Source organism: Stenella coeruleoalba (genome assembly GCF_951394435.1).
Source record: "Stenella coeruleoalba genome assembly, chromosome: X".
Classification (NCBI taxonomy): domain Eukaryota; kingdom Metazoa; phylum Chordata; class Mammalia; order Artiodactyla; family Delphinidae; genus Stenella; species Stenella coeruleoalba.
Genome location: NC_137152.1, coordinates 121,545,466 through 121,558,436, shown reverse-complemented (window position 1 = coordinate 121,558,436; position 12,971 = coordinate 121,545,466). Strand labels below are relative to the sequence as shown.

At 38.4% G+C, this 12,971-nt stretch overlaps 1 protein-coding gene across 1 annotated transcript in view; it reads left to right on the top strand.

Moving 5' to 3' along the window:
* GABRA3 (gamma-aminobutyric acid type A receptor subunit alpha3) overlaps positions 1 to 12,971 on the top strand; it is a 267,558-nt gene that overhangs the window by 178,417 nt on the left and 76,170 nt on the right. Inside the window, exon 5 of the mRNA XM_079911398.1 lies at positions 3,860 to 3,927. Within this exon, the coding sequence (XP_079767524.1) occupies positions 3,860 to 3,927 (68 nt within the window). The remainder of the gene's footprint in view (positions 1 to 3,859; positions 3,928 to 12,971) is intronic.

Genomic DNA, 12,971 nt, shown 5'->3' with positions numbered 1-12,971 from the left:
TGGATTTATTCTAACTATTGGTCTCAATACTGTCTCCTTAAATCCTCAGAGCAATTCTGAGGTACGTGCTATCATTATCCCAATTTTCCAGATGAATAAACAGGCATAGAGAAGTTAAGTGACAAAAGGCGCACAAAGTGTAAATGGCAGAACCTAAATTCAAACTCAGTTAGTCATGCTTTCAATCACTGTACATTACTTCTGCAGGGTACTTCTGTGTGTTGTCACATACCCTGCTCCAAGGCAGCTGGATTTCCTAGTCAAAAAATGGGATTTAGTCATTGGGGCTTTGTGGTCCCTGTGTGCAACACTGGGGGAATGTCAATATACACTACCAATGTAAAGAGATAGCTAGTGGGAAGCAGCCACATAGCACAGGGAGATGAGCTTGGTGCTTTGTGTCCACCTAGAGGGGTGGGATAGGGAGGGTGGGAGGGAGAGGCAAGAGAGAGGAGATATGGGGATATATGTTTATGTACAGCTGATTTACTTTGTTATACAGCAGAAACTAATACACAATTGTAAAGCAGTTATACTCCAATAAAGATGTTAAAAAAATTTTTTGATGTGGACCATTTTCTTAAAGTCTTTATTGAATTTGTTACAATATTGCTTCTGTTTTATGTTTTGGGTTTTTTGGCTGCAAGGCTTGTGGGATCTTAGCTCCCCAACCAGGGAACAAACCCACACCCCCTGCATTGGAAGGTGAGGTCTTAACCACTGGATCCCCAGGGAAGTCCCAATGGGTGTCTTTTAAATGACAGTGAACAGTTGAGAGAGAGGAGGAATACCTTATTTGCATTAAACCTTGTTGGGTTGCACCCTCCAGACCTGCAAGCCCTGTACTTTCCCAGCCTCGAGACCAAAGAAAGAGCCTGGAGTCAGCGACAGAGACATCAATGGTTTCATGGATAAGGTGAATCTTCCTTGTCTGAACCAAGGTCCTGGAGTGACACCCCACCATGTGCAGCAGAGGTGGGCAGGATTTGGTGGCAGTCTTCACTCCCAGGTGGGATGGGGAGGGAGGTTACCAGTTACAGGAGTATTGACTTTAGGTCGGTGCTTATTGGTTGCCAGGGAAACCAGTAGAGGGGTTCACCCCTCACTGCCCCTTTGATAAATCATCATAGTGGAGATAATTCTGATCTAAAGATTAGATCATTAGCTGGGGCCAGAGACAAGTACATAGGCATTTACTGATTAGGCCCTATGATTGAGGGAAGGTCAGTCATGTGAGTGGGTGTAGGTGAAGCAGGGACTGGTGGAGCAGGGGATGTACAGAGAGCAAGAGAACAGCCACATTGGGTGGCCTGATCATACAAACCTCCTACCTTCCTCAGGCAGCAGAGAAAACTTGCCTTTTACTACCATTGGGCACCTTTAGTCAGATGCTTTTTGCTTGGCCCTGCGTTCAGAGTTCCTAGTTAGAGCAGAGAGAAAATTCAAATTTGTTTGATACCAAACCCTCATTGTACAAGAGAAAAGCCAAAAGAAGAAAAGTCTTAAGGCATTCAGCAAGTCGGACAGAGATCCAGAACGCAAGCCTTCCCATCCCAGTCAAAGACTCTTCCTTTTCTACCTACAGTGACTCCATTCTCCTCTTAGAGCTAGAGCAGTCTCCTGACTTTATCACCACTATCTCTCTTCTTTTTCTCCTATAGTCTGGGTCCCCTGTTTTGTTTTTGTTTTTGTTTTGGCTGTGCCAAGTGGCATGTGGGATCTTAGTTATCCAACCAGAGATCGAACCCACATCCCCTGCAGTGGAAGAACAGAGTCGTAACCACTGGACTGCCAGGGAAGTCCCTGGGCCCCCTGTTTTGAATCTGCATAGGTATCTTACAGTTTTACAGTTAAATTGGTTTAGAAAGTTGTTCTGTATCTAACTATGTCCTGCCTGGAATATTGGATTCAAATGTAATTGTGGTCTCTCCCATTAATTAATTAATTTTGTTTTATGTACTTTGGGGTATGGCAATGTTTCCCCAGCCAATGAATCTGGTAGTGTATCTGAAGAGACAAGTGTTTAGGGGGCATGTTCTGCATTCTGAAGTGTTGTCTCTTGTCCTTGAAGCACAGAAATATCTCTGAGGGAAGACTGTGCTCTAGATGAGAGCCCAAATATTTAAAACACAACTCTAGCTTCAGAGACATGTTATTTGCTGATTAAGCTTGGAAGTAGATAGATTGTGTGTTTTGGTGAATTGACTACAGTGTCGATTATTATTAAATGATACTCATAGTCTCTTTTGAAAATGGAATGTTTGTGGATGTGTACAGTGGCCTTAAGTATACTTTGTGCCTGTGTAGGGGAATAATGTATTAAGAGCCTAAGAGATGGCTCTGGAAAATGTGAAGTCAATAAGACATAAAGTACATCTGGGCTAGGACCCAGGACTGGATGAATATAGTGGATATGCTATGAATGGAGTATGTGTGTCCATTACCTCTCCATGGGAAAAAAGAAATAGTGTAATGTATAGCACAGGGAATATAACCAATATTTTACAATAACTTTAAATGGAGCATAATCTATAAAAATGTCAAATCACAATATTGTACCCTTAAAACTAATATAATGTTTTAAATCAACTATACTTCAATTAAAAAGGAAATATAAAATTTAAAAATTAAAAAAATACTGCCATAGACTGCAGTAACCAGCCTCATTATAGTATACATATATCAAGTCCTATGTGGGCTTTATTGGTATTAGCTGCGTTACTTGTGTGCTCTACTGGGGTCAGGTGTGCTGGGCTGGAGTGGATCTTGTTTGAATTTAGTGTAATGATGAGGTGTTTGGTAGGCTGTAATTGACTTTGCTAAGGTGAGGTAGGCTACCCTGTACTCTGAGGTATGCTTGAGTGGGTGAGCTAGTCTGAGCTGCAATGGGGTAAACAGGGATGACAGAAGGAGGAAAAGAGAAACTTAGCAGTGCAATAACTTCACTTCTCTGAGTATCATTTTCCAACTTGGCAAATATATATGTGATGAGATTCATCCATTAATACCGAAAATGTTCAGTGAGCACCATCTCAATAACAGGCTCCTTTTCTATGTACTGAGGATACAGAGATAACAAAACAGGGACACTGCCCTTCAGGAGCTCTTGGGTTATGTGGCAAGGCAGATGAGTAAATACACAGTTGCAAGAGAAAAAAATGCAAAGAGAGTGTATCAGGTGATATCAATCATCTCCAAATCTCAGTCACTTAACCCAACAAAAGTACTTCTCATTGATGCAAAGTCTATTGTGGATCCAGGCAACTCTCCAGTGCCGTTGTCCTCCAAGTGTTGGGTCATCATTCCAGGCTGTTTCAATCTTATAGTAGCTCCATATTAACATATGTTTCCATGGTGACCATGGCAGGTAGGGTCTTGTGTTGGACATTAATTGTTGCAGCCAGGGAGGGACACATATTACTTCCTCCTACAACCAAAACCAGTCACACATCCCTTCCGTACTTTAGGAGTACAATCATCCTACATTCCTGAAAGTGGAAAAGGGTTGGCTCTTGGAACATTTGTAACCTACCACAGGTAGGGATAATCCCAGTGTGAGAGCCCAGCAGGTGTGAATGTTAGAGATCTCGAAGGGCTCTCACTAAGCTTTGGAGTTTGGAGGTTCTGCCGCCATTCTCAATGTTACCTAAAGGGATGGATTTTGTTCCTGTGCCTAGCATATTCTCTGTGAAGAAATAGTACAAGTGAGAGTTTTTTAAGGGGTTTTCCTATGATTGTACCAAGTATCCTTTCTTAGAAGTAACAAGTTTGCTATCATTTGGAGTACTGCCCTGGACTCTCTCTGAGCTAAGGCAACAGTCTTTCATAACACTCTGCTTTTCTACTTTCTTTCAACCAGATGCAGTGACTGAAGTTAAGACTGACATCTACGTGACCAGTTTTGGCCCTGTGTCAGACACTGACATGGTAAGTATAGTTTCTGCAAAGGTAAAAGTGAAAGATGATGCAACAGATCAAAGAAAATAAATTGAGGTTTTCCTATGGCAGGGCCTTGGAGCTATATTCTAAGGAGAAGTCTTGTCTCATGAATGCCCTACCCTCATCATCCTACATTTAGCTAAATCCATCTTTTGCCCTGCTCTTCCCACCTATTCACATATCAAGCATATATCCCCCACCAGGAGTACCTTTCCCTTCTATAACATCTCTTTCAAAATTCAGCTTTTCTCCCTATCCTCAATTAAACTTTGTCTGACCTCACACTTCACATTTCAGTACCACACGCATATCAGCACATATAGGTCATGTGAGGAGTGCACATGGTGGGGACTCTCAGTCTAGCAACTGGTAGTGTCATTCAAGAAGTCCATCCCCCCCCAAAAAAGTAGAAGTCCATTCCTTGCAAACAAGCCCTATTCAATGGGGAAGTGGATAGACCATGGTGATGTAAAGTGTTTGGAGGAAGAGTCAAACCTACTAGAAACAGGTCCTTCTACAGATGTGAGGATGAAGAGAGCATCAGAACAGATTCAAGGAATAGGGTAGTGCACAGCAGAACTAGCAAGGGGATGACTCATGAGACATCTACAAGGACTTCCCCTTCTCCTACCATTCTCCCTTTCTGCCAAAGCAAGGCATGCAGTGGAGAGTTGAGGCAGGAGACCCTGTCCTAATGGGGCATCTGATCAATATCTACTTCAGATACCAAATATCGTCATTTGAAAAATTATCATGAAGGGACACAAAGAAGCTATTATCTGCTCAGTATGTCAGACAGTGATTAGATGCTCCAAAAAGGTTTGTTGAATGAGTGACTTTGTGTTTAAAATCTTAGAATCAGAAAAACTATGTTCAAAAATATGAAATATCCATGCTCACTACATAGATTTTTTTCTTTATCTTCAGTGGGACTACTACTTAGCAGGGGACAAAGCTTATTTAGATCTGTTGGGTAACTACAAGCAGTTGTGTAGTGTCATGATAGTTTTTTCCTATAGGTAATACAGAGTCATTGAGTGGGTTAGACTAGGGCAGTAAAAATATACATGTGTTGTTTTAGAATGATTGATCTGGCAGTCTGTACAGCATGAACTACAAGGGGGAGCAGACTGGAGGCTGAGAGTTGGCTTTTATTTCAATCAGGCAAGGTGTAGGAGTCAGTTGGAGAAACAAGCTAATTCTCAGGAGAGGAAGTCATGAGTGGTTGTGATGCCAGGCAGGGGGAAGGTAGAGTCCTGAACTTTGTCTTTTAAGTGTGGAATAAAGAAAGGGATACAGAGATATAGTAAATTCCCTGTGAACTCCTTAAAGGCAAGTACCAAGTACTCCATGGCTTCCCTGGCACTTCATAGAGTACTTGACACATAGGGAGAGCTCAGTGAGGGACATGTTTGATGTAAGACGGATGGAGGATGTGAGTCTCTCTTAGTGGCAACAGGAAAGCCTGTATGTCTAGATTGCCCCCTCTCAACCTGTTGACCATTAATGCCCACAGCTTCAGATCCAGGTATGAATTAAAACTGTTGACATTTGCTCATTCAACAAGTACTCCTTAGAGGCCCAACTCTGCATTAAGGGGCTCTAGGGAATCCATATTCAGAGAGCTCATAGTCCACTGGGGATAACCAAACTCACCAGGGAGGTGAAGCTCTCTTTGTATTGCTGGGAATTAGTGATTGATTAAGATTTTCATAAGAAAGCAACTGAAGCTACTCTTTGGACACACACACACCCACACACCCACACATACTCATTCACTCTCACTTATGAATGAACACCCATAAATATATTCAGACAAAATAAGAAAATATATACAGAATAAAACAAAACAGCCTACACACCATCCCAGGCACTCCATAGACACACATGTGCAAACAGATACCCAAATTCAGGGATACTACAGAAACATACACATAGCTCCTGCCAAAACCAGCTCATTTCCCTTCTCTTTTCCCACCCAAGCAGGCACACATGGATGTGCAGAGACTCTGGAGACATTTCAAACAATCCAGATGTTTTATCTCTTCTGAAGTTTCATCTTCCAGTTGCTTGTTTGTCTTCTCCCTCATGATTAAGCAGAAGCAGCAGAATGTCTCTTTCCTGACAGGGCAGGCTTTGGTCAAATAAATTTCAGGGTATTTTTAGCTGAACTTCCATTGTGTCACAAGGAAGAATAGTTATGATCACTCTGGCTGGGAAACAAATTTCTGGTTTTAATCAATGAATTTGGTAAAGTTGCAGGATACAAAAGTAATGCACAGAAATCTCTTGCATTCCTATACACTAATGATGAAAAATCTGAAACAGAAATTAAGGAAACACTCCCATTTACCATTGCAACAAAAAGAATAAAATACCTAAGAATAAACCTACCTAGGGAGACAAAAGGCCTGTATGCAGAAAACTATAAGACAGTGATGAAAGATGATACCAACAGATGGAGAGATATACCATGTTCTTGGATTGGAAGAATCAATATTGTGAAAATGACTATACTACCCAAAGCAATCTACAGATTCAATGCAATCCCTTTCATATTACCAATGGCATTTTTTATGGAACTAGAACAAAAAATCTTAAAATTTGTATGGAGACACAAAAGACCCCAAATAGCCAAAGAAGTCTTGAGGGAAATAAAACAGAGCTAGAGGAATCAGACTCCCTGACTTCAGACTATACTACAAAGCTACAGTAATCAAGACAGTGTGGTACTGGCACAAAAACAGAAACATAGATCAATGGAACAAGATAGGAAGCCCAGAGATAAACCCACACACCTATGGTCAACTAATCTATGACAAAGGAGGCAGGGATATACAATGGAGAAAAGACAGTCTCTTCAGTAAGTGGTGCTGGGAAAACTGGACAGCTACATGTAAAAAATGAAATTAGAACAATCCCTAACACCATACACAAAAATAAACTCAAAATGGATTAGAGACTTAAATGTAAGACCAGACACTCTAAAACTCCTAGAGGAAAACATAGGAAGAACACTCTATGACATAAATCACAGCAAGATCTTTTTTGATCCACCTCCTAGAGTAATGGAAATAAAAACAAAAATAAACAAATAGGACCTAATGAAACTTAAAAGTTTTTGCACAGCAAAGGAAACCATAAATAAGACGAAAAGACAACCCTCAGAATGGGGGAAAATATTTGCAAATGAAGCAACTGACAAAGGATTAATCTCCAAAATATATAAACAGCTCCTGCAGCTCAATATTAAAGAAACAAACAGCCCAATCCAAAAATGGGCAGAAGACCTAAATAGACATTTCTCCTGAGAAGACATACAGATGGCCAAGAAGCACATGAAAAGCTGCTCAACATCACTAATTATTAGAGAAATGCAAATCAAAACTACAATGAGGTATCACCTCACACCAGTTAGAATGGGCATCGTCAGAAAATCTACAAACAACAAATGCTGGAGAGGGTGTGGGGAAAAGGGAACCCTCTTGCATTGTTGGTGGGAATGTAAAGTGATACAGCCACTATGGAGGACAGTATGGAGGTTCCTTAAAAAACTAAAAATAGAATTACCATATGATCCAGCAATCCCACTACTAGGCATATACCCAGAGAAAACCATAATTCAAAAAGACACATGCACCCCAGTGTTCATTGCAGCACTATTTACAATAGCCAGGTCATGGAAGCAACCTAAATGCCCATCAACAGACGAATGGATAAAGAAGATGTGGTACATATATACAATGGAATGTTACTCAGCCATAAAAAGAACGAAATTGGGTCATTTGTTGAGACATGGATGGATCTAAAGACTGTCATACAGTGTGAAGTAAGTCAGAAAGAGAAAAACAAATATTGTGAATTAACACATATATGTGGAACCTAGAAAAATGGTACAGATGAACCAGTTTGCATGGCAGAAATTGAGACACAGATGTAGAGAACAAATGTATGGACACCAAGGGGGGAAAGCTGTGGGGTGTGGGGGTGGGGGTGTGATGAATGGGTGATTGGGATTGACATGTATACACTGATGTGTATAAAATTGATGACTAATAAGGACCTTCTGTATAAAAAAATAAAATGAAATTCAAAAATTAAAAAAAAATCTGTTATTCATGGTTCTTGTATCTATGTTCATAGGTGTTCTCATATTAAACCACTTATCACCTGAACTGCTACTATTCTGGCTCAGGCCACCATTGTCTCTGGCATATCAAACTGTAATAAGCCCCTGATTTCCTTCTCTCTACTCTCAGTTCCCTACAATCTATTATCTACAGGCTGGCAGTGATTATATATATGATACACACACACACACACACACACACACACACACACACAACCCCCAAAGTAGAGAAAATGGTTTAATGGAACCTCATGTATCCATCACCCAGCTTCAAAAATTATCAACTTGCTTTGCCCAATTTTATTTAATCTATATTTCTACCCCTCACCCCAAATTTTCCCACATTTTCTTGCTTTTTCTTGATTAAACTTATTGTCAGTTTTCTATATTGTGTGTCAAAGCCACCCGTTTTGGATTTTGTGCATCATCTGTATTATTTTGTTGTTGTTGTTTTCTGTTTCACTGATTTTTCCTTTTGTGTAGATCATTTTTCTCTTTACTTTTCTTGGGAAATTCTGTGTTCCTGGTTTCTTGAGGCAGATTAGCTTATGGTTTTCCCTTTTTTAAAGACCATCTTTAAGACTTCTTTATGGCTATCAATTTCCTTCTAAGCAGCACTTGAGGAGTTGAATACAAGATTTCATTTATAAACATTTTCACTGTTGTTCAGTTCTAAGTATTTTCTAATATCCTTTATGGTTTCTTCTTTGTTTTCTTAAAAAAATTTAGCGGGTTTTCTAATTTTCAAATGTAAAACTTTATTATTAATTTCTAACTTAATGCCTCATATTGAAACAAGATGGTCTATAGGATATGAAATCTTTTTGTGTTTCTTGAGATTTGCTTTATGGCTTAATATATGATCATCTATTTTTGGTAAAAAAAAATACTGTTTGTTTACTAAGTGTTAAGTCTATGTGTATTCCTTACTTTATGCTTGTCAAAAGGATTCTTCACTTATTTTATCATACAAATTATTGGTTCGATTGGTCTTTCATTTACTGAGAATCTATGGGTTTGTCATTTTCTCCTTGTAATTCAATTTTTGCCTTACATATTTTGAGTCCATGTTATCCATACATAAAAATTAAGAATTTTTTTCACTTGATATACTCCATTTTTTAGTGTAATATTTCATCCTGAACAAAAGTGTTAGTCTTATAGTCCCTGCTGTCTGTATTTTATAGTTCTATGACTTTATTTTGCTGTCTGTATTTTATAGTTCTATGACTTTATTTTGATTAGGATTTATCCATACATATGTTTCCATCGCTTCATTTTCAACTTGTGTTTTCATGTGCCCTTAAGGTGTGACTCTTGTATACACATAACATACAGTTACATTGTTTATTTATCATTAGATTATATTGTTTTTTTCTACTATCTTATTTTATATATCCTTTTCCCCCATGTTTTTATATGCTTTATTTTTTCTTGCCTTCTATGGGATTGAGGCATTTTCTATATTCCCCTTGGTTTTTTCTCTACTCTTTTGTAAGTTTTGCATTTTATTTCTAGTATATTCTTAATGGTTACCTTAAATGTTGATATATATACTTGATGTTAAATTTAATATCTCCACTCTCCTCCCAAATAGTACAAGAATATATTAATCCATGTATCCCTACTCCCTCCTTCCATGTGGCTTACTGTAGTTATTTATTCCACTTTGTTTTTATAGTCCTTAACATCATTTGTAGAGAGCCATTATTTGTTTAATTTACCCATAAGTTTGTCAACACTTGTGCTCACCATTCCTTCTTGAATCTTCCTGCTGGTTTCATTTTCAACTATATGAAAAACTTCTTTTAGTAGTTCCTTTCCTGAGGATTCATTCAATCATTTTTTAATTCAAAAATATTTATAAACCAGCTACTATTGGTCAGGTAGGATTTTAGGTGCTAGGAATATAGCAGTGAACTGAAGAAAATCTCTGCTCTCATGCAGCATCCAGGCTAGTGGAATGAAAGGAAGAGTAAGCAAATAAAAATACATTTTGTCAGAGCTATCTGACAAAATAATGCATGAAGAAAAATAATGCATGGTAAGGGGAAGAGGGATTACTATTTATGATAGGGTGGTCAAAGAATGCTTTTCTGATATGGAGACTTCTGAATGAGGCCTGAATACTGTACATGCCCCAGCCATGGGAAAATATTATCTTATTTATCTAAACTCATCTTTATTTTGAAACCACTCTCAAATGATAATCTAGTTGGCTATAGAATTCTTTTGGCTTCTGTTGTTTTTTTCAAGAAGTCTGCTATCAAACTGCTGTTTCTTTGTAGATAATATGTCTTTTCTATTTTGTTGTTTTTAAGATCTCCTCTTTGGTATTTTTCAAATCCACTATGGTTGGCTTGGATATATTTTTTTATACTGAGCTTGCAAGTGATTAAGGTTCTTGAAGCTAAGGATGCTTATATTCAACAATTCTGAGAAACTGTCATCCATTAGTACTTTATTATTTTCCCCCCATTTTCTCTATTCTCCCACTTTAGAACTTTGTTAGAAATATACACTGAACAAGTTTTCTTCACATGTATTTTCCAGTTCACTAATCTCTCTTTAATAATATCTAATCTTCTGTGTAACATATCCATTGAGTTTTTATTTTCAGTGACTATTTTTCTTTCACAGAATATCTAATTCAAATAGACCTTTTTAAAATCTGTTTTTTCTTGCTTTTACCCCATAATGTTTGGATCTATTCTCATGTTCTCAATCTCCTTTGATACTTTTATCATTTTAATTATAGTTCCATTATAATATCTATTTGATTATTCTGTTATGTGAGGTTCTTGGAAGGGGTATAATTCAGCTACATGTTGTATCAGCTGACTCTTGCTTATTACCATTTCCTTAGGTGTTTCGTTGTTGTGGATTGTGAACTTCTTTTCAGAAAGCATTTATTTATGGCCATGTCTCTTTAGAGTGTTTGCTTTTGTAAGTCAATATAGAGGTATCCCCATCCTGAGACCTATTTTTATGTTAATTTCTTAGCTTTTAAGCCCCAAACCAAGTGTACATTTAAATATTGATCTCATATAAGATTAGGCTTGAAGTTGCTAAATCTCAGTAGAAATGCTTCCCCTAAACTCCTGTCCATTTCAGAATTCATGCTTGGATAGACAAATTTCCTTTCTGAATTTTCATGTTGTGGACTGGTTTTATCTAGTTTCTTTTATGTAATTCACCCTTCTCCTGAGGTTGGAGCCCTTCAGGGTCTTGCTTTTATGTGGGAGTCTAATTCCAGCTTTAAACCTGGCATAGTCCTGGCTTACACATGTTGTCCTGATATATAACTGTTGATAAAGCCTCCTCTCTCAAAAGTGTTCCAGTTTAGACAATAAATTATATAATCTTCTAATCCTTAGGCAGGGGTATTCTTGGTGTGCTGGAGGAGAAGAAAAGCCAGACTGGCTAATTTGTAGAGCTACAGGTGGTTGGAGAAGAGCTTAGAGAAGAAGACAAGGGTCAGTTTATGAAGTACTTTCTAAGTAAGAGAAAGGTATTAGAATTTATTCCAGGTATAACTGGAAACTATTAAGGAATTTTAAGCCAAAGGACTTTAAGTAGCTTCTGGCTGCTTCTTTGTTTTACCTGACTACCTAGATGTGTCCCCCATGCCTTGTGTAGTTTAGTCGTCAGTCAAAGCAGAGTTTCTACTCAGATTTTGGGACTTCCCTCTCAGTGGTTTTGTTTTTCTCCAAGGCTTCCCCCTGCATTTTCAGCTCTTTGGCCAGCTTTGAGCTCTGTCTTCTGAGGTATTAAGCCAATAATTTTTCTGATTTCTGCCTAACTCACAAACATCACCCACCACAGTTTTGTCATCTATCATTTAGTGGAAGACTCCCCTATTGTTTCTGCCTGCATTTTTTTCCATAGCCTCAGAGTTTTCACTATGTATGTAGTGGTCAGCCAGGTTTTGGGGCGAAGTATATACTCAGATTTGGGGTCCTATCCCCTCTGTGACTCTCTTGCTTCCAAGACTCCCACTCCTAAATTTCCATATTATTGGCCACTTTGAGCCATTAAGGCTGTGGTATCTGCCACAGAAATTCTAGGTTTGGGAGAGGACCTTTAGAAAAGAAAAGCCACAAACACAATTTTAACCTGTTGCTGCTGCCATCTTTTTTCTTTGTTTTAAAAAACCATCTCTCTTTTATTGAAAACACAGCAAGATGAAAGAATAAAATGGATTTGAATACATCCCTTCCACACAGATTTTTTGTGGGCATGGTACTAAGGATACAGTAGTGAATAAGACGCAGTCCCTGCCCTCAAACGTGCTAAAGTTTAGACATGAAACATGTCAGTTCTTCCCCCTCTTCTCTACACTCCTACCCTCTCCTGAAGGAAACCTAGGGCTGTCATCAAATCTCTGGTTGGCTTTTTCCAAAAGCTCCAATATCCCAAGGTTTCAGATGGGTGGGGCTGAGACTTTTTAGGAGCTAAAGTGAATTCAAGAGATTGCCTAAAAGTGAAAGTTCCTCTAGTCTCAGCATTCTCAGGTTTTTGTACTATAAATCATTATCCTACCTATTTATTATCTAGCTCCCAAGCTGTTAGCATATATAGTGCCTTTTTGCAGATAAGGAAATGTATCCCCTCTAGACAAATTACATAAATTTGGCTCCTCTGTGGACCAATTAGGGAAAGGCTCCCTTCCTACAGGCTTCAGCCCTTCATCAGGGTATGCAGTGCCTTGAGCACATGTGCTGCCATCTTTCAAGACTAAACTTTCTTCAAGTTTTTGTCTGCTTTCAATCATTCCCCATTGGTTTCAAATAGTCTGTATATCTATCTAGCTATATGTCCATAATTTTTAGTTCAAACTTTATAATTAATAGCTATAGGAATGTATATCCAAATGATTTAGTCTGCTGTTACCAAAACCTGG